At 62.1% G+C, this 23,994-nt stretch overlaps 1 protein-coding gene across 1 annotated transcript in view; it reads left to right on the forward strand.

Annotated features, from left to right (window-relative positions):
• Positions 1–11,790, forward strand: part of PRDM2 (PR/SET domain 2) — a gene marked incomplete at both ends in the record, with an annotated part of 90,446 nt that extends 78,656 nt beyond the window's left edge. Inside the window, 1 exon segment of the mRNA XM_084244079.1 lies at positions 11,670–11,790. Coding sequence (XP_084100205.1) covers positions 11,670–11,790 — 121 coding nt within the window.
• Between the last annotated feature and the right edge of the window lie 12,204 nt (positions 11,791–23,994).

Below are 23,994 nucleotides of genomic sequence, written 5' to 3' on the forward strand. Positions count from 1 at the left end.
GTTCAGAAGAAAACAGGTTCATCAGCTCCGTGGAGCCGTGAACACGGAACTGAGGAACTCGGATTCGCTGAAACAATCAAGCAGTTACGTAAGAATCACCACTGGCGTATTTCAGTAGATCTGCGTGTTCTGCTCCCCGCTCTGTCTCTGGTGAGTCCTCTCATCCCCCGCACCTCTGGCCTGTACCCCAGCTCTTCTATGCAGAGATACATCTTAAAAAAAAAAACATACCTTCCAAGCTTTCCATGTTACCCCATTTCATCATTTAAGCAACCCCATAAAGTAAAAGTTTATCCCCCCCATTTTGTAGATGGGTAGGTAAACTGAGGCCCATAGAAGCTAAACAGCCCAGGCCGCAGCTAGTGAGGCGAGCTGGGAAGCTTCCCGGGAGCTCCGTCCTCTGCCTCTCATGCAGGCGTCGTCAGCGCAGGAGCCCCTGGTCCTGTGTCCTCCTGGGCCGCTCTAAGAGGCGGGGACGGTGCTTGCTGGGAAGCAGCTGCCCGCCAGTGGACGAGCAGCGCCAGCTCCCTGAAGGAGGGGCGTGCGCCGGAGGTGGACTCGTGTCCTGCTCGTCCTGGTCTCCCACTCTTCGGAGACCAGACGGGCTTCAGCCAGGCCTGGGGAGGCCCCCCGCACCGCCTCTGCCCGCCAGGCCCTGGCCTCGTGAGGGAACGAGCCCGTGCACATGTGAGCCCGAGAGTTCAGCCTCGCTCCCTGCTTGTGAGTTCCTTTTCTGTTTTTATAGAAGCCTCGCCAAGCCACAGGTGGCATGCCGGTTCCCATCTGTGCCCAGGTGCTGCTTGGGGCCACAGTGGGTGCTTGTATGCTCGGGGGAGACTGGGGGGTGCCCGGGTGCGGGAGGGGGAGGCTCCCCAGTGCCCCGTGCTTGGTGCCCGGGGCCTGATTGTGCTGCGTCATCCCTGCTGACAAGCCCTACCTGGACGTGAGCTTGGCTTCCCGGGAAGGTGCCAAGTAGCCATGGGTTACTGCGCTCTGAGAGGTGGTGCAGGCTGCCGCGCCCAGCCCTCTCCTCACCTCTGCCGAGGCTGCTGTCCAGCCCCGGCTCCCTGCACCCCTGCTTCTGCTGCTCTCCCCTCTCTGGGAAGCTCAGTGGCCCCTGCCAGCCACAGGAGTAGGCGAAGGGGGGCGGTGCTGGCAGCAAACACCCGCGGGGCTCCCTGTGGGCAAAGAGCACGATACCAGAATGTGGGGGTTCCTGGTCCAGTTTGAGACTCAAAAGCTGTCTGGGCTCCTGGCTGTGCTGGGATGACCTTGCTGGACAGGTGAGCCCCGCCCCGGCCCGGCCCGGCCCATCCTCCCGGGCATGTGGCGTGTGAGCCGCCCCGTGGCTGCTGCTTTGCTTTCCAGCCCCTGACACCCGAGTTACATGCCTGGCCCGGGAGGGGGAAATGGAAGTTGGGGGCAAAGTGGGCGCGGTCCCTCTCTCGGCCTAGGCGGGTGGCCCAATTCCGCCTGGGGCCCGGGGCCTGTGACCGGAGAGTCCACTTGCCGCCCAGCGCTGGCCAGGACCGGCCCCGCCAGGAAGAGCCGGGCCCGCCTGCTCGTGGCAGACACCTGGGCGCCCGCGGGAGGCCGCGCTGGCTCTCGCTCGGGCTGTGGCCACGCGCGCGTCTCCAGAAAGCCCCACAGAGCCAGTCAGGGGCCGGCGGCGGCGCCCGTTCCTCTCACCTTGCTCCTCCTGCAGCTCCGGGAAGGAGTTTCGGGAAGGAGCCCGGTGAGAACGACGGCCTCTCCCTGGGCCTCCGCGCCGGCCGCCTCCCCGGTGCCCACAGGTCCGCTGGGGTGGGTGTGGCTGGTGGGGGGACCCCGCGATGGGTCTGAATGCTTATGAAAGTCAGACACAGCCATGAATGTGGGGTCAGAGCGGAGACCCCGGATAGCTCATCCTGCTCCTGTCAGTGCCAGCTCAGCGTTTCCCGCCTGTGCCCTCAAAACCCCCCTGGGAGGTCTGACGAGGATCCCAGGAGCTTGGACCCGTCCTCTGAGCACCTTCCTGAGGAGGCCTGGCTCGGGCGTCCGTTTGCTTCGGGTGACGGAGTCTCCCTGGCTCATCCTCGAATCTGTGTCTGTTGTCCTTTTAGATTGTTTTCCTTTGCTGGTCAGCAGCCTCTCCGATACACTTATGGCATGTTTCAGCTCCGCCTCCCGGGGGCACCGGGTCCTGCGGGGTGACGCAAGGACGCCCCGGCGAGCGTGGCCGCCAGCACAGGCTTCTCCGCAGAGGTTTTGGCCACGCGCGAGGGAGGAGGCCTGGCAGGACTCAGCGCCCGGCAGGTCAGTGTGTCTGGGCCCAGGCCGTGGACAGATGTGACAGCTGCTGGAGCGACCTTCGCGTGCTGAGGGCCCCGCTCCGGCCCCAACCAGGGCGCACCCCGCTCCACAGCGCGGAGCTTTTCTCTTCGCCATCATGAAACGTTTAAGGGGCCCGTCCAGCCGACAGGAATGACAGCCAGGGGGACAGCTCAGCCATCACCATCCTGACTTTCTGCCCCTCTCCGGGGGGGGGGGCCCCTTTCCATTTGAAAATCCCTTTCTGCAGCAGGCCAGGCGTGACCCCCTCCGAATTCCACGGCCCATCCCAGCGGCTCTCCAGCTCTCGGATCTGCTGCTTGTAAAAAGCAAAAGTGGCCGTGTAAGCAGATCTGTAACACGCAGTTCAGGAAAAGGCCCCAGGGAAAGCGCCCACGAGTTCTTACCCCAGCCTTGCGCCATTTTGCAAACGCCCCAAACCCTCTTGTGTCACACCTTATTGAAACTCCGGCACACCACGAGGGCAGCAAAGCTTTGGGGTGGGGGAGGTAGTGACAGTGCCTGTCTCTGTCCCCAGGGAGTGGCCTTCAGGGACAGAAATGACCTCTTCTGGAAACCCTTTGTCTCCTGGTCCTGGGGGTGAAGGCTTGCCTGCGGCCCTGCCCCCCTGCACTGAAGCAAAGGGACCCCAATGCTGACACGGGCCCTGTTCCACTGGGTGTTTGCAAACTGCGCATGTGCACCTGCTCTCACACGCATACGCGTGCACACCCGGGTGCTGCCGCTGGCAGGACCCTGGTGCTGGGCTCTGCTAACCTTTATTTTCCCTCCTTGATGCCCGTCAGTATGTGGTCATGTCTTTGTGTCATGCAAGTGCTGGCTCGCCCCTCTCTGGAGCCTGTGCCCAGCGGGGCGGACCCCGGCTCTGATGGGGTTACTGCCACGCTCCGCCAACTGCTGCAGTAACTGGAGACCTGGCCTGGCTTAGAGCGAGGGCCAGCAGACCCACACTCTCCATGCGCCAGGCCCGGCGGATGCCCCCTGCCTCCCAAGAGGAAAACAGTCCAACGCAGGCCACAGGTTAGGAAATTTGCTGTTAGGAAATTTCCATGCAGAGGTTAGATTCAGCGATCTCCGTGTGTTCAGAGGGCTCCCCCGAGGCGCCGCACGGACCAGAGCCGCCCTCCGCGGGGCGCTTGTGCCCTCCTGGCTCTCCACTGTGCTCCCGGCCCTGCGGTAACTAGTTACCAGGGGGAAGCCGTCCTCCTCTGGGAGCTGACCCGGCCTGTCAGCGCAGGGAAGACTCGGGGTTCCTGCTGGGACACGCCCGCTGCTTCGCATGCCCGGGCGCAGGAGGGAGGGAGCGCAGGCTCTAGTCCCGGCTTTGGCTCTTGCCAGCTGTGTGTGTTTTGGGCACGCTGCTGACCTAGCTGAGCCTAAGTGCCTCATGGGTAAAGTGTAGCCTGAAGATCACAGTCCTGATTCTGTGTCAAACATCGGGCCCAGCGCTGCAGGCAGTGAGCCCCCAAAACCAGCTTATGCAGATGATGGTGATGCACGTGGCATCTGGGGGGCCAGTCCCGCCGTCCGTGGTTTGGGGAAGCTGGTGACGCACGAGGACCCCGAGGAGGGCCTTTGTTCCGTGTCTGCCGCTGCCACTGCCTCGGCCTGTGCCTGTGGGCTCCCCAGTCATATCAGACTGGACCCGAAATGTGTCCCCAGTGGAGAGAGCCTGTTGGAAAGGCCCCTCGTGTGCAGGTCCCAGGATCCCGGGGAGCCTGGAGCTGCCAGACAGCCTGGGTCCAAGTTGGTCAGCTGCTGCCGGCCTCTGTCTCCCCTTCTGTGAACAGGTGAACTGTCCCAGCCTGCGCCACCCAATAGCGTGTTTGAAGCCAGCCGGGGTACAGGGTGAGGGGCGCAGGGCGCAGGGCAGGGATGGGCAGAGGGGGTATGAGCAGAGCCTTAGCATGCACCCCCACTCCCTCTGAGGATGTGTCTCAGGCCCGTGGTGCCCCTGCCCCTGGGCACGCCCCATCCACGGGTGCAGAGCAAGCGTGCGTTCACCCCAGGGTGCCAGCAGTGCCTGGGGATGCCCTGCCAGGCGCGCCGGGTCTTCCTGAGCGGAGCTGGCTCAGTGCCTCAGCGGTGGGAGCAAAGGAGCCCTCTGAGCCTTTGCATCAGGGCAGCTGCCTCTTCTGCTCAGCACCCTTGGACAGGCAGCACGTTCCAGAAACCCCTCAACCAGGCAGACGCCACACAGGACTTCCGGAGGCTCAGCCCCATAATGCCACACGATACAAGGGGTGAGCTCTTTGCTTTCTCCCGGAGCGGACCTGATCTTCTCACATCGCTGACCTCCACGAGACGGGGCGGGCTGGTAACGGCTTGAGTGTCCTTAGAGGGTCCTGCTCCTCAGCTGGGCTCTCCCGGGGCCGCTCTGCCCGCGTGGGGCACTGCTGAGCCTCGTCCCTCTGGGCTCGCTTGTTCCCGTTTGTCTTTTCTTCTGGGCTTTCCTCTGTTCTTAGACGTTTCCTTTCGGAGGATGCAGACTCTTGGGGGCCAGTGGTGGAGACGGGAGGGGATGGCCTTGGGGGACCAGGCGCTGAGGGAGAGGCCCCGGCATGGGGTGAGCAGAGCTGGGCCGGTCCTGGCCAGTGAGCCCCACAGAGATGCCTGCGGAGTCGGGGTGAAGAATTGCCCAAAATGGGGGGAGCCCCATGGCTTGGGTGGGGTCTTGGCAGTGAGACACCACCGGGAAGTCACTTCCTTGGAGGACGGGCCCGTTGAGGGGCTGAGCCCGTGTGGGGCTGAGCTGCACCAGGAGGCCTGTTCCAGGCTGACGGCTCTCATGTTGGGAAGGCGGTGGGCGGCGGCCATCGTGGAGCATCAGGTGTTCTCGCTGGGGGGGGGGGGTGCTTCGAAGGGCACCTGCCCCCCCAAGGTTCCTTTTCCCTGGTCCCTTGGGGCTTCACTGGACACTTCCTCCCATCATTAGTGTCCCCAGATAAGCAGAGACCAGCCCCTGCCCTGACTCCTCGCCAAGAACAGTTTGCCGGGAGACCCTGAGCGGACGACCTGGTCGCGCGGGCCCACTGCTCGGCATGGGCTCCGGGGTCCCGCCCCCTCCTGTCCTGGCGGGGGTCTCCCCACCCGCTGCTGCTCTGGCTGGGGTGGCAGCCTGCCAGTGCACAGGGGACCAGGTGGTGTTTCAAGCTCGTCCGCATGCTGGGGTTTGCAGTTCAAGCCAAACAGGTTCTGAAGCCCTCGGCACCTGGCGGGCAGCTGGGTCCTGTGGGCGCCTGGAGGCCAGGCAGGAGCCAGCTCGGGGCCCTGGACTTGCTGCAGGCTGAGGAGGGAGGGAGTCTGCTGAGAAGCCGCCTCAGGTCCAGCAGCTCCCCTGAGTCCGGGCTTCCTCCCGCCCTCCCTTCTTTTCAGGACTCTGGGACCGCAGAGGAGTTGCTTGACCTCTCCGTGCCACGGTTCCCCCCGCCACAAGGAGGGCTCAGCCCATCGCACGAGCTTGAGTGAAGGGTAAAGGACCACAGCACCAAGCCTGCCTGTGTCAGCCGCGGGCACCCCCACCCCCCCTCTGCACCCCACCAGCCCCAGGCCCCGCCGGAAGAAAGGTCTCTGAGGGGCTGAGCAGGCGGGTGTCGCTGGCGTCGCCTCCCAGGCCTCGTCTCTCCTCTGTAACATGCGATCATCACGGTCCCCGCCACGGGGCTGCTGGGAAGGTCTAAGGAGCGCCTGTGAGACACCCGCGGGCGCCCCAGTGCATCGTAGGTGCGCGGTGAATGCTGGGTGGGTGGACAAATGGCCGCCGCCTCATTTTGCAGGTGAGCCTGATCTGGCCCGAGGGGGAGGCGCTTCCCAAGGCCCCAGGCCAGGCAGTGCGGGGCTGAGGCTGCGACTCTGGACTCCCGCAGCCGCTGCTGGGGCCCTGCTCCCCCTCCTGACTCCTCCTGGCGCCCACTTTGGACGCCAGCCGTTCCTGGAAGTGGCAGGAGTTGGGTGCCAGGAAGCGGCGTGGGCCGCCCCAGCCGGGGCCTTTCAGCGTCCTCTGCGGTCGGCTGGCCTTGGCTCCCGCCCCCGGCCCTTGCTGCCCCTCCCCCGGCAGAGGGCACAACCCGGGACCCTGCCTTGGGGTGAGTGGCCTCCGAGCCCTCGTGGAGAGCTGCGTGAGGCTCCGGCGCGCTGTGTGCCTGGCTGGCCCGGGCCTTGCTGCTTGGAGCTCCCTCCTGTTGGGCAGGGAGAGGCGGGCCGAGGGCGCCCGGGCCTCAGCTGGGCACATCTAGGGAGCAGGGAGGCCGTGTGACCTGAGCTGGCCCCTCGACCCAAGCCCTCTCCCCAAAACTCCTTGGGGGACTTCTCTGGGCTTCTGTCCCCAGGCCTCTCCTCGCCTCTCCGGACGCCCCTTCCTGGCGGCATTTGTCAGGCTCTCGTTACCTGGATTTCCAGCCGCCTCTGGGCCGCCAAGGGCAGCGGTTGGTCTTGCAGCCGGCCCCGGCCCCTGCCCCCAGCAGCACTGACTCTGTCCATCCCCGCAGCCCCGTGAAATGCCGTCTCCCTCTGCCACCCCCTCCTGGCTTTCTCCCACCGCCAGCACCCGCTCTGTACCCCTACTCGGTCCTCAGCCCCGACCCCTTCCTCCCCGCCCCTCCCGGAGAGCCGTCCCTCCACCCCTGTGCGGACCCAGCCCAGGTCCATCCGCCCCGCTTCAGCCACCCCTGGCCGTCGGCCCGGCACGTCCACGGAACACTAGATTCAGTCCCCCCGCGCCCGTCTCACAGGCCGCTTTCTCCACGGGGTCCCCGTCTTCCTTAAATGGGCTCCATCCTACTCTGAGGCCAAACCAGGCTGCAGTCCCTGCCGCCTGCCCCGTACCCCCACCGGGAGCCCAGCACTGCTTCCGAGTGGACCCGGTGGGCCACGCTCCCCGCGGTGATGGCTGCCGCTCCGACGGGTCTCCCACCCCTTGTCCTCCTGCCGTCTGCGGGGACAGCCTGGCTCCCGCCTCCCTCCTACGAGACCGCTCCCCTCACCCCTTCTCACCTCTCTGACGTCCAGGCAGGTCTCCCCGCAGGGCCTGGGCCCGGGCCAGGCGTCCCCGGGAATCCCGCTCACTGCCCGGGGCCTCGGCTCCCACGTTCCCCTGCGTGCCCCTCTCCCACCTGGCAGCCCCTCGGGCCCCACCTCATGCGCCCAGATCTGGCCTCCCATGTCTCTGCAAGCGGTCGCCCCGTCCCTCCCCTCTGTCGCTGCTGCTCCTGGGCTCCCAGCCGCTGACTCGGCCCATAGGAGGGGGCTGAGAGGAAGGAGGGGGCTCCAGGAGGCAGGGGCGGGCTCGGCCCCCCTAACGTCGTGGCGTGGGGAGCAGTCCCATCCCGGCCGCCTGTCTGGGCCGCCACGCCTGCGCCCCCTGTCCTCGGCCCGACCAGCGAAGCCGCCTTGTGTTTCGCGGGGCGCTGGCCTTGGACCGCCGCGGGCGCCAGGCACGGTTCTCAATCAGCAGCATCTTTCTCGCTCTCAGTTGCCTTTCCGTGCGTCAGAGGACCCCCCCGCCATGCCTGCCCCTGCCCGGAGAGGCCCTTCCGCAGGGTGTGCTGCCGGCGCTCCGTCGTCTCCCCGGCCCCGGCCCCGGAGCCCCCAGTTGAGAAGCCCAGCGGCAGTCACCACGCCCGTGACGCCCCTTGTCCCCTGCTCCCGCCCGCTCGAAGTGGGGTGCCTCCATCCCCTGCGGCTCCTTAGCTCTGCGGCACCCCAGGCCAACCCACCTACCCTGCCGGGTCCCCACCCGAGCCTCACGGTGCTGAGAGCGGGAGCTTCCCCTCGGGGCCTCGGGGCCTTCCAGGCGCGCCCTAGCCCTCTCCTCCCCGGGCGTGGCCGCCCCTCCTGGCCTTCAGCTCCATGTCTTGCCTGTGGCTCAGTGCATCGGGGCATCTCCCCCACCAGAGACGCACCACCACCCCCAACCCGGGACTGAACCGTGTGCGGCGCCCAGTAAGATGTTCGGCCTTTCCTGCCGAGTTGGCCCCGGATAACCTGGAAGATCCATGTTCTCACAACATTGTCTTCAAGGCGATCTGGAGCTTTCCTAGTTTGCACCCAAAACCCTCCCAGCCTCCACCCACCGCCCGGCTGCAGCGCCACTGCCCCATCTGGGGGTCGCCGTTCCCTTAGCACCCCGCTTAGGCACCAGAGTCCGAGTTTGTTCAGGCCGCCTCTGCGTAACCCTGCAGGCTGGGGACTTAGAAGCTTCTAGTAGTTCTGGAGGTGGGAATCCCAAGAGCGGGGGTCCACAGATGGGTTCCGCTGGAGCCTCCCCGGCTCAGGTACCCACTCCCCTTGTCCCTGTAAACAGCCCTGGCAACCCTTCCTCAGTCCTGTTGGGTCAGGCCCCTGCCCTTTGAGCTTGTTTAACCCTAATTATCTCTACAAAGGCCTCGCCAAGTGCATGCAGGGATGAGGGTTCTGACCTGTGAATCTGGGGAAACTTCAGTCCAGGCAGACTGGTGGGAATCAAGCTGTGGTGAAGTCTAGACATAGGTTTTCATTTCTCTTGGGTAAAGATCTAGACGATTTGGTGACTGAACATGTAACTTTACAATCAACTGCCCAGCTACTTCCCAAAGCGGCCATCCCGGTGCCCGTCCCCACCGACAGCGCAGGAGAATTCTAGTTGCTCCAGGTTCTCGTCAACACTTATGTTGTCAGGTCCTTGCATTGTGACCGCTCTAGCCAACGGGCAGGCGTATTTCATGTGGCTTAAATTGTATTTGCCCAATGGCTAATGGCCATCTTCTCATGCGCTTCTGGAGCCCTTCATACATCTTTAGCGAAGCGACCATCTGAACTTTTTCAGTGATTTGTCTTATTACCGAGATGTAGGAGACTTAAAAAAAAAAATCCATTTTACACATAAGTGCTTTGTCAGCATAAAAACACTCGGAAGCCTAACCTGACTCTATCTGGGCCTCAGTTTCCCCTTCTGTAATGGGTGTAAAAGGCTTGCTCTTCCTCCCGGGAGGCTGGTAGAGGGGGAGACAGCAGCGAGCAGTGCTGGGGGCTCACAAGCGTGCAAGTGTCCCCTGGCGGTGTCCTCCACCTGCCGCAGCCTGCAGGCCAGCGGCAGAAGGGACCTGTCTCTGGGGCTCTGCCCAGGTGGACCCCTGGGGCCGGGGAGAGACCATGTACCTTGCGGATACTGCCACACTCACCTGACCACGGGGCCTGGGGGTGCCAGATGGGTTCCGCTGCCTGCCTTTGGTTAGAGGGCTGGAGGGCAAGGCTGCTGGCTCTGATGACTGGGTCTCTGCTTGTTTAATAGTAGAATGAGGCTGACAAGGGAGAAGCTGGGGATGATGATGCTGGACCTGGTCTTTCCCAAAGTCGTAGCTTGTCAACTGGGGACATGTCCCCAGAGGGGCAACAGCATTGAGGCACCTACGGCGTGCAAGGACCACCTCTTCCTCCCTGCAGCACGAGGGGAGCCTCCTAGCTGGGTCGGCTGGAGGAGGAGCCGAGCTCACGGTGGGGTTCCCCCCAACAGCCGCCTCGTGGGCCTTGTCATCCCTGGGGCCTTCCAGGGCACGAGTGAACACAGGCCTGATCTCACAGCCCTGGGGAGATCAGACTTGGACGGAGCCTTGGCGGAGAGCGGCTGCCTTCGTCTGTCTGTCTGCACATTCGCTAATTTATTTTAATGGGTGTGTCATGAGAATGCCCTTGTCAGCCTCTCAGCTGCTGACAGTTTGTGCTGGACCGGCTGTGTCCTGGGGGCCAGTCTCTGCCTTGGAGGGTGTTCCCCAGCCCCACCCAGCAGAGGCAGGTAGCGCCCTCCCCTCTAATGCTCGTGGCTGGGAACCAGGCATGTGAACCCTGTCGGCTTGGCTCGGAGGCTGCTGCCCACTCTCACTGCCTGGGGCACAGCTGACTCCAGGCCAGCACCTGGAGCGGGTGAGGGCACGTGCCCTCCCTCTGGGTTTCACCTCCCACCCTCCCCACCCCACCCCCGCCCCTGAGCCCTGCTCACTTCCTTCCTTCCACCTGCTCAGCGGATCTGTGACCAGGGCTAAGTCCCTGGGCCTTTGGCCCACGGTTCCCTGACCTGCAAATGAGGGGGTGACCCAGCAGCTGCCTCGGCAGGTCGCATGCAGAGTAGGACAGTGTTTCGGTAAAACACCTGGCCCAGCTCCGGCCGTGGAGCCGGCACCTGTGGGTCATCCCTGTTGAACAAATACTTCTCTGTGTCGTGCGAAGTTGGAGATGCCGCAGTGAAGGGGACACAGGCCTGAGCCTGGGGTCACGCAGCTCCTGAGGGGGGGCCGAGGCATCAGCCGCTCAGTGTCACAGATGGGGAGGCCGGCGGGGGCGGTGGGAGCCGGCAGCAGGGACACGTCATTCAGGGGTGAGAGAGGGAGACTTCGCGAAGGCGGGGCGGGACCGAGAGAGGGACGTGCGCTGCCGCGCGACGGGAGCAGGGGCGTCACGGTCTGGGCTGCCTGGCTTGAAAAAATTGCGAAAGGCTTTTCTGAAAAGCAGGTTCCGTGTCACAGCTGTCGTAGCAAAGAGAGCCAAACTGTGTCGTGTCTCAGAATGTGGGTTCACACCCCCTAAGGTCCCTGCAGGGTCAGGAAAAGCATCAGGCTTCTCTGCCCTCCCGCCAGCAGGATGGATGACGGATCCCTGCGGTCCTGAGTGCATGCCTGGTGGCGGCACCTGGAGCAGGGTGTGGGCACAGGTAGATGGATTCACCTGGGCTGAGACTGGGCTTTTAAGGGCGGCGTCACGGGGACGCCAGCAGAAGCCGAAAGAGAAGCCGAGAAAGCAGCAGTAGAAGCTGAAAGAGAAGCAGAGAAGGCCGGAGAGCCCAGACAGAGTGAAGACTTGCTGGGGGCTGGGAGGCCTGCCAGCCCCCCGGCCCCCCAGCACCCCTGCCTGCCGTGTACCGGGTAAACCTCAATAAAAACCTGCAAAAGCCACTGAGGAATCTAGCTTCTCCTTTACCCGGTCTGTCTGCTGGATCCTAGAAAACCTGCTCCGTGTCCTGTCCTGCCCTTACAGTCCCCAACATGGAGGGCTTGGCACGTGAGACCCAGACGCAGTCGAGGGCCTGGAGGGGCTCCCTCCTGTCCGCCCCGCAGGCGGGATGTGCTGCTACCAGAAGCCTCCTGGGCTGGGGTGGAGAGCTGTGCCCGGGAGGGACGGAGCTGCAGGCCCCTCCTCAGGGCGGCCTTGCTCCGGGCAGTGTCACAGAGTGGGGGGGGGGAGGGTGGCAGGAGGGAAGGGAGGGGGGCGGCCGGCTTTAAAGCTCCCATCGCGTGGACTCGAGGTGCTGGGGAGGGTCTTCTGGTCCCCCGGGCCGTCTGCTCACGGATGTGTGGTTCCTCTCCCTGCAGTTACAGCCTCCGCCTGGCGACCCGATGCCCCCCGCCAGCCGCCCCCTACATCACCAGGCAGTGCAGGAGCGTCAAGGCCACAGCGGCAGCCCAGTTCCAGGGACCCCTCTTCAAAGAGTAGATGCTTTGCCTGCTCCCTGACAGGTACGAGGGGGATGGGGCAGCTCCTGGCGCCATCTTGGGGGCTTGGTGCTGAGGGCCTGTGTGGAGGTCTTGGGGTGGACTGGGAGGGAGAGAAGTGGGGGGCGTGACCTCTGGTGGGGTCGTGTCGACACGTCACGTGGGCACGGGCCTTCCCACGGGGGCGGGGCTGTGGGGTCAGGTGTGCCGACCTGGTCCCCAGGTGGTCTGAGCAGAGTAGGGACCAACATGGGATGGGGGATGGGGGCTGTTTCCCAGTGCCTGCCCCCCAGTCCTCGACCACACCTCCATTTTGGGGCTTTAATGATGTCCCAGGCAAACCCCAGAGCATTCAGTCCACTTTCCGGGGTGACCAGTGGAGCCTTCCGTCCACACCCACCTCACCTGTCCCTTCCACCCCCCGGCACCTGGGCTGTGCCCGGGGTCTTGGGGCGATTCGGGGGCAGGACCCGCTGCTCTGCTTTTGCTGCTCCCTGGGCTGGGGGCCCGTGGGGGCCAGGCTCCCCGGCCTTCAGGAGTGGGGTGGGTGAGGGGCTTCCCCTTTCCCGTCTCCTGCATGAGAAAGCTCCCCTCTGGCCCAGCCTCTGCCCAGGCCCCCGCCCTGGAGGTCTGTATGCCCCCACCAATCACAGGCTCCCCCAACTCTGTCACCCCCACACTCCCTAGTGCGTGCAGGACACACACATGCAGGGTCCCCTGAACCAAGGGCACCCTGCTCCCCGCAACAGCTCTCTTCCGAGCCCGGTCGTCAGGTCGGGCCGGGAGTGACAGGGTCGTGGCGAAACCACGCTCTCTGGAGGCCTGTCCGGGCCCCGCTCCTGCACCCACTTCTCTGCATTTCAAGTCGTCAGTAAAACGGGTTCACAGTAACGCCTGTGCGGGCACGAGGGGAAGCCCTCAGTGACCCACGGACCCGAGACACACTCGGGAACGGCCCGTATGTGGAACGTCGCCGGCAACCCGCTGGCTCTGCTGTTCCCGCTGAATGACCTTGTCAGTGGTGGGAGCAACAGTCGCCAGCGGTGGTGCTGCCCGTGGCGAGCAGGCCCCCCGGCTGGGAGAACGGGAGCCCTGACCTTGGCCCACGTTCCAGATTCAACCCTGCGTAGCAGATGCTACTGACCCCTCACCGCCTGCCCAGCTCTGGGCCGCGCCCTGCGAATGGGCTCCAGGGACGAGGGTGCGGGCGAGCCCCTCCCAGCAGAGGACACTGGTGTGGGGCACGGCCTTGACCTGGTCCCAGCCCCCTACCCGCTGCCGACTGTCATCTGCCTGACCTTGTACAGGTCCTCTCTGAGCCGCCTTTTCTCTGCCTCAAAATGGGGGTACGTGCCACCTGCCAGCACAGGGGCTGCGTGGGTGCTGGAATGAAACTAAGGGTCGGGCCACTACTTTGGGAAACGCCTCCGTGGCACTGACTGGGGTGGGCCCACGCAGGCCTGGGAGCGCTCAGGGAAAGCTGGGCACAGAGGACAGGGGCCAGGATCACGCTCAGACGCACACCGCAGCCCCTCCCCGTAGTGGAACACGCATGCACACACGCATGCACTGTCTGTGTCTTTGACACACCTGCCTGACTGCAGTCCTGGCAGCATCCTCATGGTGGTGCCAGACTGGACGCCCCCGTGGGCACAGCAGCAGGTGCAGGGAATGGTCCAGGGGGGAACCCTGTGGCAAGCGGGTGGGTGGAGGGCAATCTCACAAGCATGTGAAGCGGAAGCCAGACGTGAAGGTGGATTCCGGATGATTCTATCAATTTGAGTTGAAAAAATGGGCCACCTCCACCTGCGGGGATAGAGGTCAGCAGAGTGGGGGCGGGACTGAGGGTCAGTGGTGACCCTAACGGGGGACATGGGCCGGGCCTGGTTCTTGGCCTGGGGGCCGGTCACCTGGGGCTTCCACGCGGTTCCATCCACCACTGCGCGCTGTGTGCGCGTAGGGGTGACTTCAACAAGCCAGGATAAAAATGAGGCGGCGCGCGCTCCAGCAGCCCCGGCAGGCGCCGAACGAGCGGCCGCTGTCATTCCTTCCTGTCTTCTCCGCAGCACCGGAAGTGACCTGGACTCAGCGAAGCCAAAGGGACCGGCCTTCTGCCCTGCAGGGAGTGCGAGCTGGACCCACCCTAGTTGCGCGAGCGGCGAGGAAGAGGGAGCGCGCGTGTGTGAGGGCGTGTGAGCCCGCGTGTGTGAGGGCGTGTGAGCCCGCGGTCTTCCAAGAGGGGCCGAGCCGGGAGGCGGGAGGGCAGCTGAGGCCACACCGTGAATGACACTTGGCGGCCGCCGGGGACCTGGCTCTGCGGCTGGGCCTCCTCTCGGCGGGGCCTCTCCTACTATGCAATTCTCCAAGAGCTCCTTGATCCTGCTCCTCGTTCTCCCTCGTCTTGCGGGACTTGGGTCTGGCCCGGGAAGGGGGTAGCGAAGGCCTTCTGGAGAAGGCAGGTCCCCCCACACACACACTTGCACCCCCTCCCGCCCTCCCCCAGCATCTCTGGGAATCAATGGCAGCGGACAGGCTGGAGCCCGCTGCACGGCCTCCTGGGCCCCGGCCCGGGGAAAACCCCATTCTTTGCCTCAGCCGGCCCAGCCGCTGGCTCCCAACTTCAGACGTGAAATTCTAGTGCACTCTGGGCATCAGGGAGGAAGCCCTGGTCCTCCTCTATAGATGGGGCTCCTCGCATGGGGGAGACAGGGGCTGCGGGGCCTCTGTGGGCCTCACTCAGCGGGGTCAGCAACGCTGAGAAAGGAAACAAGCAAACACGCAACAGCTGGGGATTGAAGGCAACTTGGAGGACTGAAAAGCTCGGGGAAGAGGAGATTTCCAGGCTCCCGAGCGCACCTGCGGGGGGCGATGGGGGCGGCTCCAGCCTGAGGGGAACAGTCCACGCCTCGGAGAAACGGGTGCGCTGAGCCAGGAGTCTGGACCCGGCTCAGTGCGGGCCTCGGGCCCCCGCCTTGGGGCCAGACCCCAGATGAGGCCGCGGGTGCGGGTCCTCAGCTCCTGTTTCAGCAGCGAGGCTGAAACCCCACAGCAGGGGCCACGCAGAAGGGGGACTTTTTTTCAGGGCTACCACGGTTGATCTTGCAACGCTGTAAATATGTACGTAGACACTTTTCCAAGCACGCGTTTCCGTCCCTGACTGTAAATGCCCCGTTTTTAAAGTTTTGTAACCGGTGTGAGTGAACCGTGCAGTTGGCTGGCGGCAGCGTGGGGTCTGGCGAAGACCCCAGAGAAAAGCTCACGAGATCCTCTCCTGGGCAGAGCCCCGCTGCTCAGGGCCCCCCCCACAGCCTCCCCGTGTCCCCCGCGGCCAGACCCCGCTGCTGGACTCTTTCATAAACGCGAACCCCACCACCTCCTCACCAGCATGACACCTGTGGCTGCTTTCCTCGTCCCGACGATGCCATGATGTCCTCTAAATGCCAACTCTCAGGAGCTGTGCCCCAGCCCCTCAGATCGTGGGGGCTCCCCTTCCAGCAGCAAGGGAGGCTCTCGAGCCCCGTGCCGGGGAGCTCACCTTCCGACCACAGCGGATGCTGCCCTGGGGGGGCCGGGGCTGGGAGCTCATTTTTTTTTGCATGTGCAAACGTGCCGGCCTGCACCCCCGCGGCCTGACGGGAGAGCGGCGGCAGGTGCACGGGCCGCCAGGCTGGGGCTGTTTTCTAAGGAGCGTGTGTCCCGCTCGGCGGCGTCTTCCAGGGCAGGCTGGGCGGGCAGAGGACAGTTCTGTACCTGCCGCGTGAAGAAAACGAACAATAAAAGAGTGGCGCGTGGTTGTAAGGCGAGCGGGAGTGATCCTTTTGGTTTCTCTCTGTCTCCCGTTTCAGGGACGCCTGCCTCGGCTGGGCAGGGGTGCCCTGGGGGACCCGAGGGCTCCACGGCAGCAGGGGATACCCTAACTGGGATGGCAAACCATACAGTGAGCTCCGACTCACCCACCCTGCAGTGACCCACTTGCGTGTGCAAATCACTGTTTTTTAGGGTAGTCACAAGTTGTGCAACCACAATTTGAGAACATTTGTATCCCCTCAAGAGGAAACCCCATACCCGTTCGCCTACCCTCTCGTTCTGCCCACAGCCCCAGCCCCACAAACGCCCACACATCCGCCCCCATGCGGGTGGGGTTCCTCTCCCGGACACTGCGTTGCCCACGGAACCCACAGCCTGTTTGCAAGTCCATTCATTCCTCAGGCTCCAGCAGTGTCGGGGTCACCCTCGCCATGCTCATGGGATGAACGGGACCCGCTGTATTTACCAGTTGTTTACTTGATGGCCTTTCGGGTTGTTTCCACTTCGTGGAAGGGAATCACGCAGCTGAGAACGTTCCTGCGCACGTGTTTATGCGGACGGAGGCCTCCCTGAGGATCTCTCTAGGAAGAACAGGCGGGCCGGAGGGTAAATCTACATTTAGGGTCTCAAGACACCGCCGGCTGCTTTCCAAAGGGGCCGCGCGAGCTCGCACCCCCAGCAGCAGCATGCAAGGACGCTGATCCTGCCACGTCCTCGCCAGCCCGCCTCACTGTCTGCTGCCCCCCGGGCGGGCGCGAAGGCACAACGGTCCTTCGCAAGGACTGGCCCTCGGATGCTCACCCCGGCGGACTGAGGGGCCAGGGCCTTGAGGGGGCAGAGAAGCCGATGGGGAGTATGTCGGGGGACTCAGCAGAGTCCAGAGTTTTCCCTAATTTGGGAGGGCAGATGGCAGGAGGGTGCGAAGTGGTCCTCGCGCCAGCCACGTGTTGCGGAGAGATGGAGGAGGAGCACGACGTGTGACTTTTCACTTAAACTAAACGTTTTCTTTCTGGACCTCCCTGGAGAGACAAAAGCAATGGTTTATAGCTAGAGATAAAGAGATGCCGAGATACACATGTGCCCCCCCACGCGCGCACACTTAGGTGTTATATGCGTGTGTTTATGTGTGCGCGGGCGGGAGGCTTATGGATACGGGAAGGGAGAGATTTGGAGGCTGAGAAGGTCCCTGTTCTACCTGCTCTAGCTGGAGGCCCAGCAGGGCCGGGGATGGAATTCAGTCTGAGCCTGGGGACCAGGCGGCCCAAGGGGCAGTGCCCAGAGACCTGCCCAGATCTGCCCAGACCTGCCCAGTCCAGCCCAGACCCACCCAGACCTGCCCAGACCCGCCCAGCCCAGACCCTCCCAGACCTGCCCAATCCAGCCCAATCCAGCCCAGACCCGCCCAGTCCAGCCCAGACCCTCCCAGACCTGCCCAGTCCTGCCCAATCCAGCCCAGACCTGCCCAGTGCAGCCCAGACCCGCCCAGACCTCCCCAGACCTGCCCAGTCCAGCCCAGACCCACCCAGTCCTGCCCAATCCAGCCCAATCCAGCCCAGACCCGCCCAGTGCAGCCCAGACCCGCCCAGTCCAGCCCAGACCCTCCCAGACCCGCCCAGTCCTGCCCAATCCAGCCCAATCCAGCCCAGACCCGCCCAGTGCAGCCCAGACTAAGGGCTGGGGAAGATGTGATGAGGTGGCGGCGAGGGGGCAAAAGGGCACAGCCCCCCCCCTTGTTCCCGCGGGTTCCTTCAGGTCCTCAGGGGAGGGCAGGCTCTGGATCCCACCCGCTCTGCAGCCCGGCTCTCCCGGGGCCCCGGACACGCCCAGATGCGGAGGTGAACTGGGCACCTCGGCCCAGGCGGGCGCAGAGATTCGCCCTCCCGTGGGATTAGCACTCGTTGGAGGAAGCTTGTCTGGAAAGCAAACGAAAGACCCCCCCTTTCCCCAAAGAGGGGAACTCATGTACCCGGACATCAGCGCTGGCCCAGGCTCTTCTGGGACACGGCGGCTCTCACAGAGCCGGGGGAGGGGGAGCAGGACGGGCCACGCCGTGGAGGAGATCATTTTGGGAAACTTCGCCAGCATCGTGTGGGTCCCCAGTCCAGCCTGGGCGTCAGGGCTTCCTGCACGAGAAGGGGCGCCAGAGGGCTCCCAAACCCTGACAGATCTCCTCACCTAATCTCCACTTCAGGCCTTGGAAAGATTCTCGCTGTTTTCTCATATTTTGCAAGTAACTTGCAACTGAACTGAAAATACAGGGCCCCGCCATGGGCGATGTTTCTGCTGAATCAGCCCCTCATGCCAATTGCACCCCATTTTTCTAATATGCCTCAGGTGGGCGGGGCAGTCTGCTGTCTCTCCACCCCGTGACTCAGCTGGCTGGTGGCCCACCCCCCAGTCTCCGTGCTGGACCTCCGCGGGGACCTGGGCCAGCCTCGGACACCAAGCCAGGGCTGCCTGTGGTCACAGGCCTCATTGCCCCAGCGCCTCCGGCACATTCCCCCTCAACTCTCAACAGCCCTGCAGCCCGGGGGCCTCACGGCCATTCCCCAGACGAACAAGCAGGCTCAGAACACCTTAAGCAGCGTGTCCAAGGTCACACGGCTGGCAGCTGGGGTTCAGGCTACCCTCCACCGCCGCCCCGGGGTTCCTCCAAGTCCCAGGCTGCCTGCAGGCAGAAGCATGACACAGCGGTCAGTTCCCGGGACAGCCCCCAGCGGCGACCAGCTGGGGACACCTGCTCCACCTGAGGTGCGTGGCTGAGGGAGGGACATGGCTCGGGGCCCACTCTGCTCCCTGCCGGCCCGGTGACCTTGGGCTGCTCTCTGACCTCAGTGTGGGTTCTTGGCTGTGCCGGGCGTGCTAGCCGCATCCAGCTTCTTTATTCTAGTGAGGGTATAAATTAGCTACCAGAGGGGCCTCCCCGGTGGCGCAGCGGGTTGAGTGCCGCACCGTGAAGCCTCTGCAGCGCGGGTTCGATTCCCGACCGGCCAGGGAGATTCCCACATGGCGCAGCAGACCTCTCCTGCCTCGCCCGCTGCTCCCTTCACCAGGTGTCCTTGGTCTGCCTGCCTGCCTGCTCTGCTCTGTCTCTGGTGACTTCTCTCACCTCCCGTGCCTCTGTACCCCAGCTCTTGTATAAATGGGTGAATCTTTTTTTTTTTTTGTGGGATCCTCACCAGTGGCCAGGGAACGAACCAGCGCTGCAGAGGCTGTGGATAGCCTCAAAGCCCAGCGCTCCACCGCTGCGCCACCAGGGGAGGCCCTAAATGGGTGAATCTTTAAAAAAAAAAAATTAGCTACTAGAGTCTCCTTGCAGGAGGGGGCGATTACCGGCCTCTGGATCACCTGGCTGATTATTAAAGGAGAGATTCCTGGCCTCCTCCACCCCCTATTGCATCAGACTCCTCGGGGTGGGCCTGCACCACCTGCATCGGCAACAAGCCTTGCATTTTAAGTTGCAGGTTAATGCCCAGGTTATCGCCAGTTGGTGCCCGCTAAGGAGGAAGCTGTCCCTTGGCAATCACAGGCATGAAGTATCCCCGGCCTACACAGACACCAAGTCAGGGCGGCCGGGCACCTGCAGCTTGGGTAACCAGCCCCTCTGGTGATGTTCCCGAGCACCAGGCGCTGCCTGGGAGAGGCGGCACGGGCTCCAGAAATGCACACTTTCCAGAAACCCCACTGTCCCAATAAACCTGGCTGCTGTGTCCAGGGACAGGGATCAGAAGGCCCCCTCAGACTCCTGGGCAGCAGCATTTGGAATGAGGACTGTCTCTATTTCCCAGGACAAGTCAGGGCTGTAGGGCATGGGTGGGGTGTGGGGCCTCCCCGGTGGTGCAGCGGGTTGAGTGCCGCACCGTGAAGCTGTCCGCAGCCTCTGCAGGCTGACCAAACAGGGGATCAGGCTGCTGGGGAGGTTGTGCATCTCCCTGGCCTCCTTGGTGGGACCCACAGCTCCCCTGAGGCTGTGATGCTGACAGTTGCCAGCAGGTGGGGGTCCTCGTTCCTGCTGAAGCCCCAGGCCCGCAGGTGAAGCAGGTGCTCAGGGTTAATGCTGATAAGGTCAGGAGTCTGGAGAGCCTGGCCTGGCAGAGGGTGGAGCAGGTATCTGAGCTGCTTGGCAGAGGGAGACTTGCCTGATTAGGGGTCTGGGCGGGGTACCCAAAGCACGCTTATGCACTGGGCCCTGAGGCTGGGCATCCACAAGGCTAGGGTGCTAGACGCTTTGAAATGCCCAGGAGTTCTGCCTTGCCATGCGCAGCTGGAAGACACCTGTGCCCCAAAGGGTCAGCCTGGGCTGGGGTCTCTTGTTAACAGTCTGGGGGCTGCCCAGCGAGAACCCGAATCTGCAGCCTGGACCCGAATCTGCAGCCTGTCCCATCACCCCAGCAGAACCAGAGCACAAGGTAAGTTTCTTTTTCCTCATCTGATCTGCCTCCCAGTCCAGCAGCTGAGCAGATGCAGGGCGGGCTTGCTGGTGGGGGGAGGCAGGGGAGGGGCTCGCCAGGTCATGTGACTTCTGGTCAGCTGGCTTCCATGGCCGGCTGAGGTGGGGGGGGGCCGGGGCCACTGAGAGTCAGCACTTGTGTGAGTGTAACAATGAGGGTCTCCCGAAACTCCACGCCCTGATCACCTCCCTTGTCTCCCCCTGGCCCTGGCAGCCTGGGAGCCTGTGTGTTTCCCTGGGTCGAGTGCACAGCTCTGAATCCTATCAGGTGATCATGTCACTGAAACCCCCCAAGGATCTCCTGTGCACTTCAAAGAAAACCCAATTTTGGTCTAGAAGCCCCTCCGGACCAGTCTCACCTGCCACATGTCCTGGCAGACCTCGCCTGCCTTGCCTGCTGCTCCCCTCAGCAGTGTCCTTGGTCCGCCTGCCAGTGCACCCCCACCCTCTCCCTCCCTCTGTTCCGGTCACAGCAATTATCTGTGTGCCTAGGACGTGCAAGCTCTCTTCTGCCACAGGGCCTTTGCACAGGTGAATCCCTGTCCCTGTCAGATGACCTTCCCCCCAGTAACACGTGATTCTCAGTTTCTGTGTCTCCCCAGCAGCCCCTCTGACCTCTCAGTCTAAAATAGCCTCCTGGCCAGCGATCAACCAGGGCTGGTGATTTTATCCACGACCTGAGATTTTCTAGGTGGATTTCTAGCCTCCAGAGTGCCAGCCTCACGGGAGCACTCATCTCTCCATCCACGTCAACTAGAGGACTCAACGCCCAGTAGGTCCTCAGATTCACCAAGGGGTGCATTTTGAGGCATGGGGTGGGTGTGACGCCTCAGGGAGCCCTTGGGAGCTGGGGTTAGAACACAGGTGTGTGAAATGCGTGGCCTGCAGCTGCCACGCTGGTGGGATGTTCTGTGCAGCTCTCACCCCCGGCCTGCTCTGCGTGGGGGTCTCTGGGCAGACAGACCACCTTGGTGGCCATGGGGGAAGCAGGGACTTTGATTTGCAAGGTCGCTGCTGCTGAGGTCACGTGGCCCAGTGAGCGCACCCTTGAGTTTTAGGTAAATACTGACATCTTCTAAGTGTCACTAAGTCCCAAATATCGCACGGGGCCGCTTACGCTAAAAAGGGTCTTGTTGTTGATCTGAAATGCAAACGTAACGGAGTGTCCTGTGTTTTTTAGCTGCTAAATCTGGTGGCCCCATGCGGAGGGAGGGCTGAGCCGCCAGCAACGCCCTTCTGGGGTGACACTGGCAGGACGGCACGCTGTGGGTGAGCCCTGGCCCTCGGCCCGGCAGCTGGGCAGCGGCTCCCGGCTCGTCATCACAGGCAGGCCTTGGAGAGGAAGGTCGGCAAATGTCAAGTGGGCCCTGGGGACTGGAGAGTGTTCAAGTGGCTCTTGACACCTGCCTGCATCTTGGGGTTGTGGCTCTAATCTTAGCCTGATACATAAGCTGGAAAAAAATAATAAGCCCTATTGCCTTGCTATCGAATGTGGAAGATTCCTTGACTTGGGAGCAGACTCATGGGCCTGCTTTGTCACTGACTGGTAGGAGGAAGGGCCCCTGCAGTTGAGGGACCCCTGCCCTTCCCCAGGGTCATTCTGGGGGCTCCAAAGTGGCCCCATGTTACCCCATGAGGTGCTGCTGCCAGGGCTGAGACACAGCAGAGGGAAGGAGTGGGGGGCGTGTCCTTCCTCTCATCCTAGCACAGCCTCGGGGGGAGCGAGGGCCCCAAGGTCTACACATCCCATTCCCTAGCCTGAGCGTTTGAGTTCTGTGAAAGTGACAAATCCCCAGAAGAAATGGTTGGCAGTCACGCGTCTCAGCTGCTGTCGCCTGACCGGATGCTTGTGTTTTGACATGGTGCCTGCAATTCCCGCTTCCAAGTCCCTGGAGATGTCTGAGCTATTCTTGTAGCACCTAGGAGTTTGGTTGCAAGCTGCAGTATTGCCTGTGGCTTCCTAAGGAAGAGCAGGGAATCTACTGGAAAGATATGGAAAGTTGAAATTGATGGGAGGCTGCAAGACCAGAGGTGGAACAAAAAGAAGGGTGTTCCCCATTGAGGGTGCAGAAATGGGAACCATGGAAATCATATTTTATTAGAAACAGTTCACCAGAACAAATTTGCAGCTGCTGAGGCAGGCTGCTACGTCATTAGCCCCCTGCAACTCCCACCCCTTCCTTAGCTGCCCTGGAATTGTCCCGAACTATCGCTTTGTTAATACTCCTCCCCACATTCAGAGCCTGATTTGGGGGGTTTGCCAAGACTAGGTCAGATGCCTTCCTACTGACTCCTAGGAGCTGCGGGAAAAAAGGGCAAAATCCCCACTTTTTGACTTCCACACCTAAAGGTATTGCAACTGATGCTATTCACGAGGGCACTGCCCAAGGATAACAAAGGCAGTTAGATTCTAGACAAGCAAAAAGTCAAGTCCACCTGCCACTGATTTCCATTCCCAGCTTCCCCACACTTATATGCAAACTCCCAATTTCTTTCCAATAAATTGTCTTTGTTTTTCTAGCCAGAATGTTCAGTCTGGCTAGACTGGAGGGGAGTGGATCTTGTCGCCCCTTTGGGAACTCTGGTTAGTGGCCCAGCTCGGCTGTCTGAGAATCTTGAAGTCTAGATCCCACATCTGGTCTTGTCCCCTCATGTCTTCTGCAGTATAGTGAGACCTGGTGTGAAGGTTCTAGACCCAGGAGCTAGCTGTTTGCTTCAAAGCGTCAGCATTGAGCAAAAGTGCCCTGTTGGGCGCGGATGGGGAATGAGTCCATGGGGCGCCCGTTCTACTGGGCCACATTCAAGCTGGAGTCCTTTTCCTTAAGGAGTTTGTGACTGCGGGCCAGGGAGGCAATGTCACGTGGACGTGACCAGGAAACCACTTTGCCTGCTCCTTTGACTCAGTGAAGGACACTTAGTGATATCTGGGGGACCAGAACCCCCCAAAACTGGGTATGAAGTGTTCTTGTTTACAAGAACCCCTGGCTTTCGGGATTCATGGGGCTCCACCGTTGCCCAAAACATCAAGTCATTGACTTGTTTCCTGAATTCTAAGCCTTTTAAAAATGATCTTTTAAATAGGTGTGATGGGCAATAATTCTGTGAAAAACCATTCAACTGCACGCTTTAAATGGGTGAGCTGTGTGGCCATTGAATTATATCCCAATAAAAGCTGTTAGGATGAACCTTTAAGTACTTAGCCGAGCTTAAGCTGGGGACTGCCCAGACTGAGGGTTCCTGGGTCCTTCTTCAGTGCTGGGCATTGTTGGATTTGTTGTAGAATTGCCTATTTATGCGTAATGCTTTGGCACAGGTGAATTGGTGATGGGAATTCTGTGGGGACAATACCTGAAAGGAGACAGCACTGCTTTATACAAAAAGAAAGTACGATGTAAAATACAAATTATTAAAAACAAACTCAGAATTCTTAAGGGGGAAAAAAAAAAAAGAATAGGACTCTGTGACACCTGGAATTGATGGTAAATTCAAGTTCCGTAAATAAAGTCACATCGGGCCACGGCCACGGGGTTGGTGCCGTCCGTGGCTGCGGCTCGCTGCAGGGCAGAGGTGCTGGCTGGGATGGAGACTGTGGCCCGCAGAGCCTGACACATTTACCTTCTGCCCCTTTGCAGAAGAACTTGGCTGACCCTTGGACTAGATGAACAGTGTTTGTTCTCAGAGATAAGAGCGGCTTCCTAGGCATTTCTGGCAGAAGATGGGACAGTGTTCAGGGAGAAGAGCAAGCGGGCAGGTAGATACAAAACCAGATCGGTGAAATGATACCCGCGCTTATCTGCATCAGCCTGGAACATTCCGTGCAGCCATGGGTCCTGGTGACTCAGTGCACTGGTCATGCCCGGACAGAGGTGGCTGGGTGCCTGGAATCCTGTGTATGAATGAAGGGGGTCAGAGCACGGAGCCCCCAAATATTGCCACATTGACATGAGG

The sequence above is a fragment of the Talpa europaea genome (assembly GCF_964194135.1).
Source record: "Talpa europaea genome assembly, chromosome: 9".
NCBI lineage: Eukaryota > Metazoa > Chordata > Mammalia > Eulipotyphla > Talpidae > Talpa > Talpa europaea.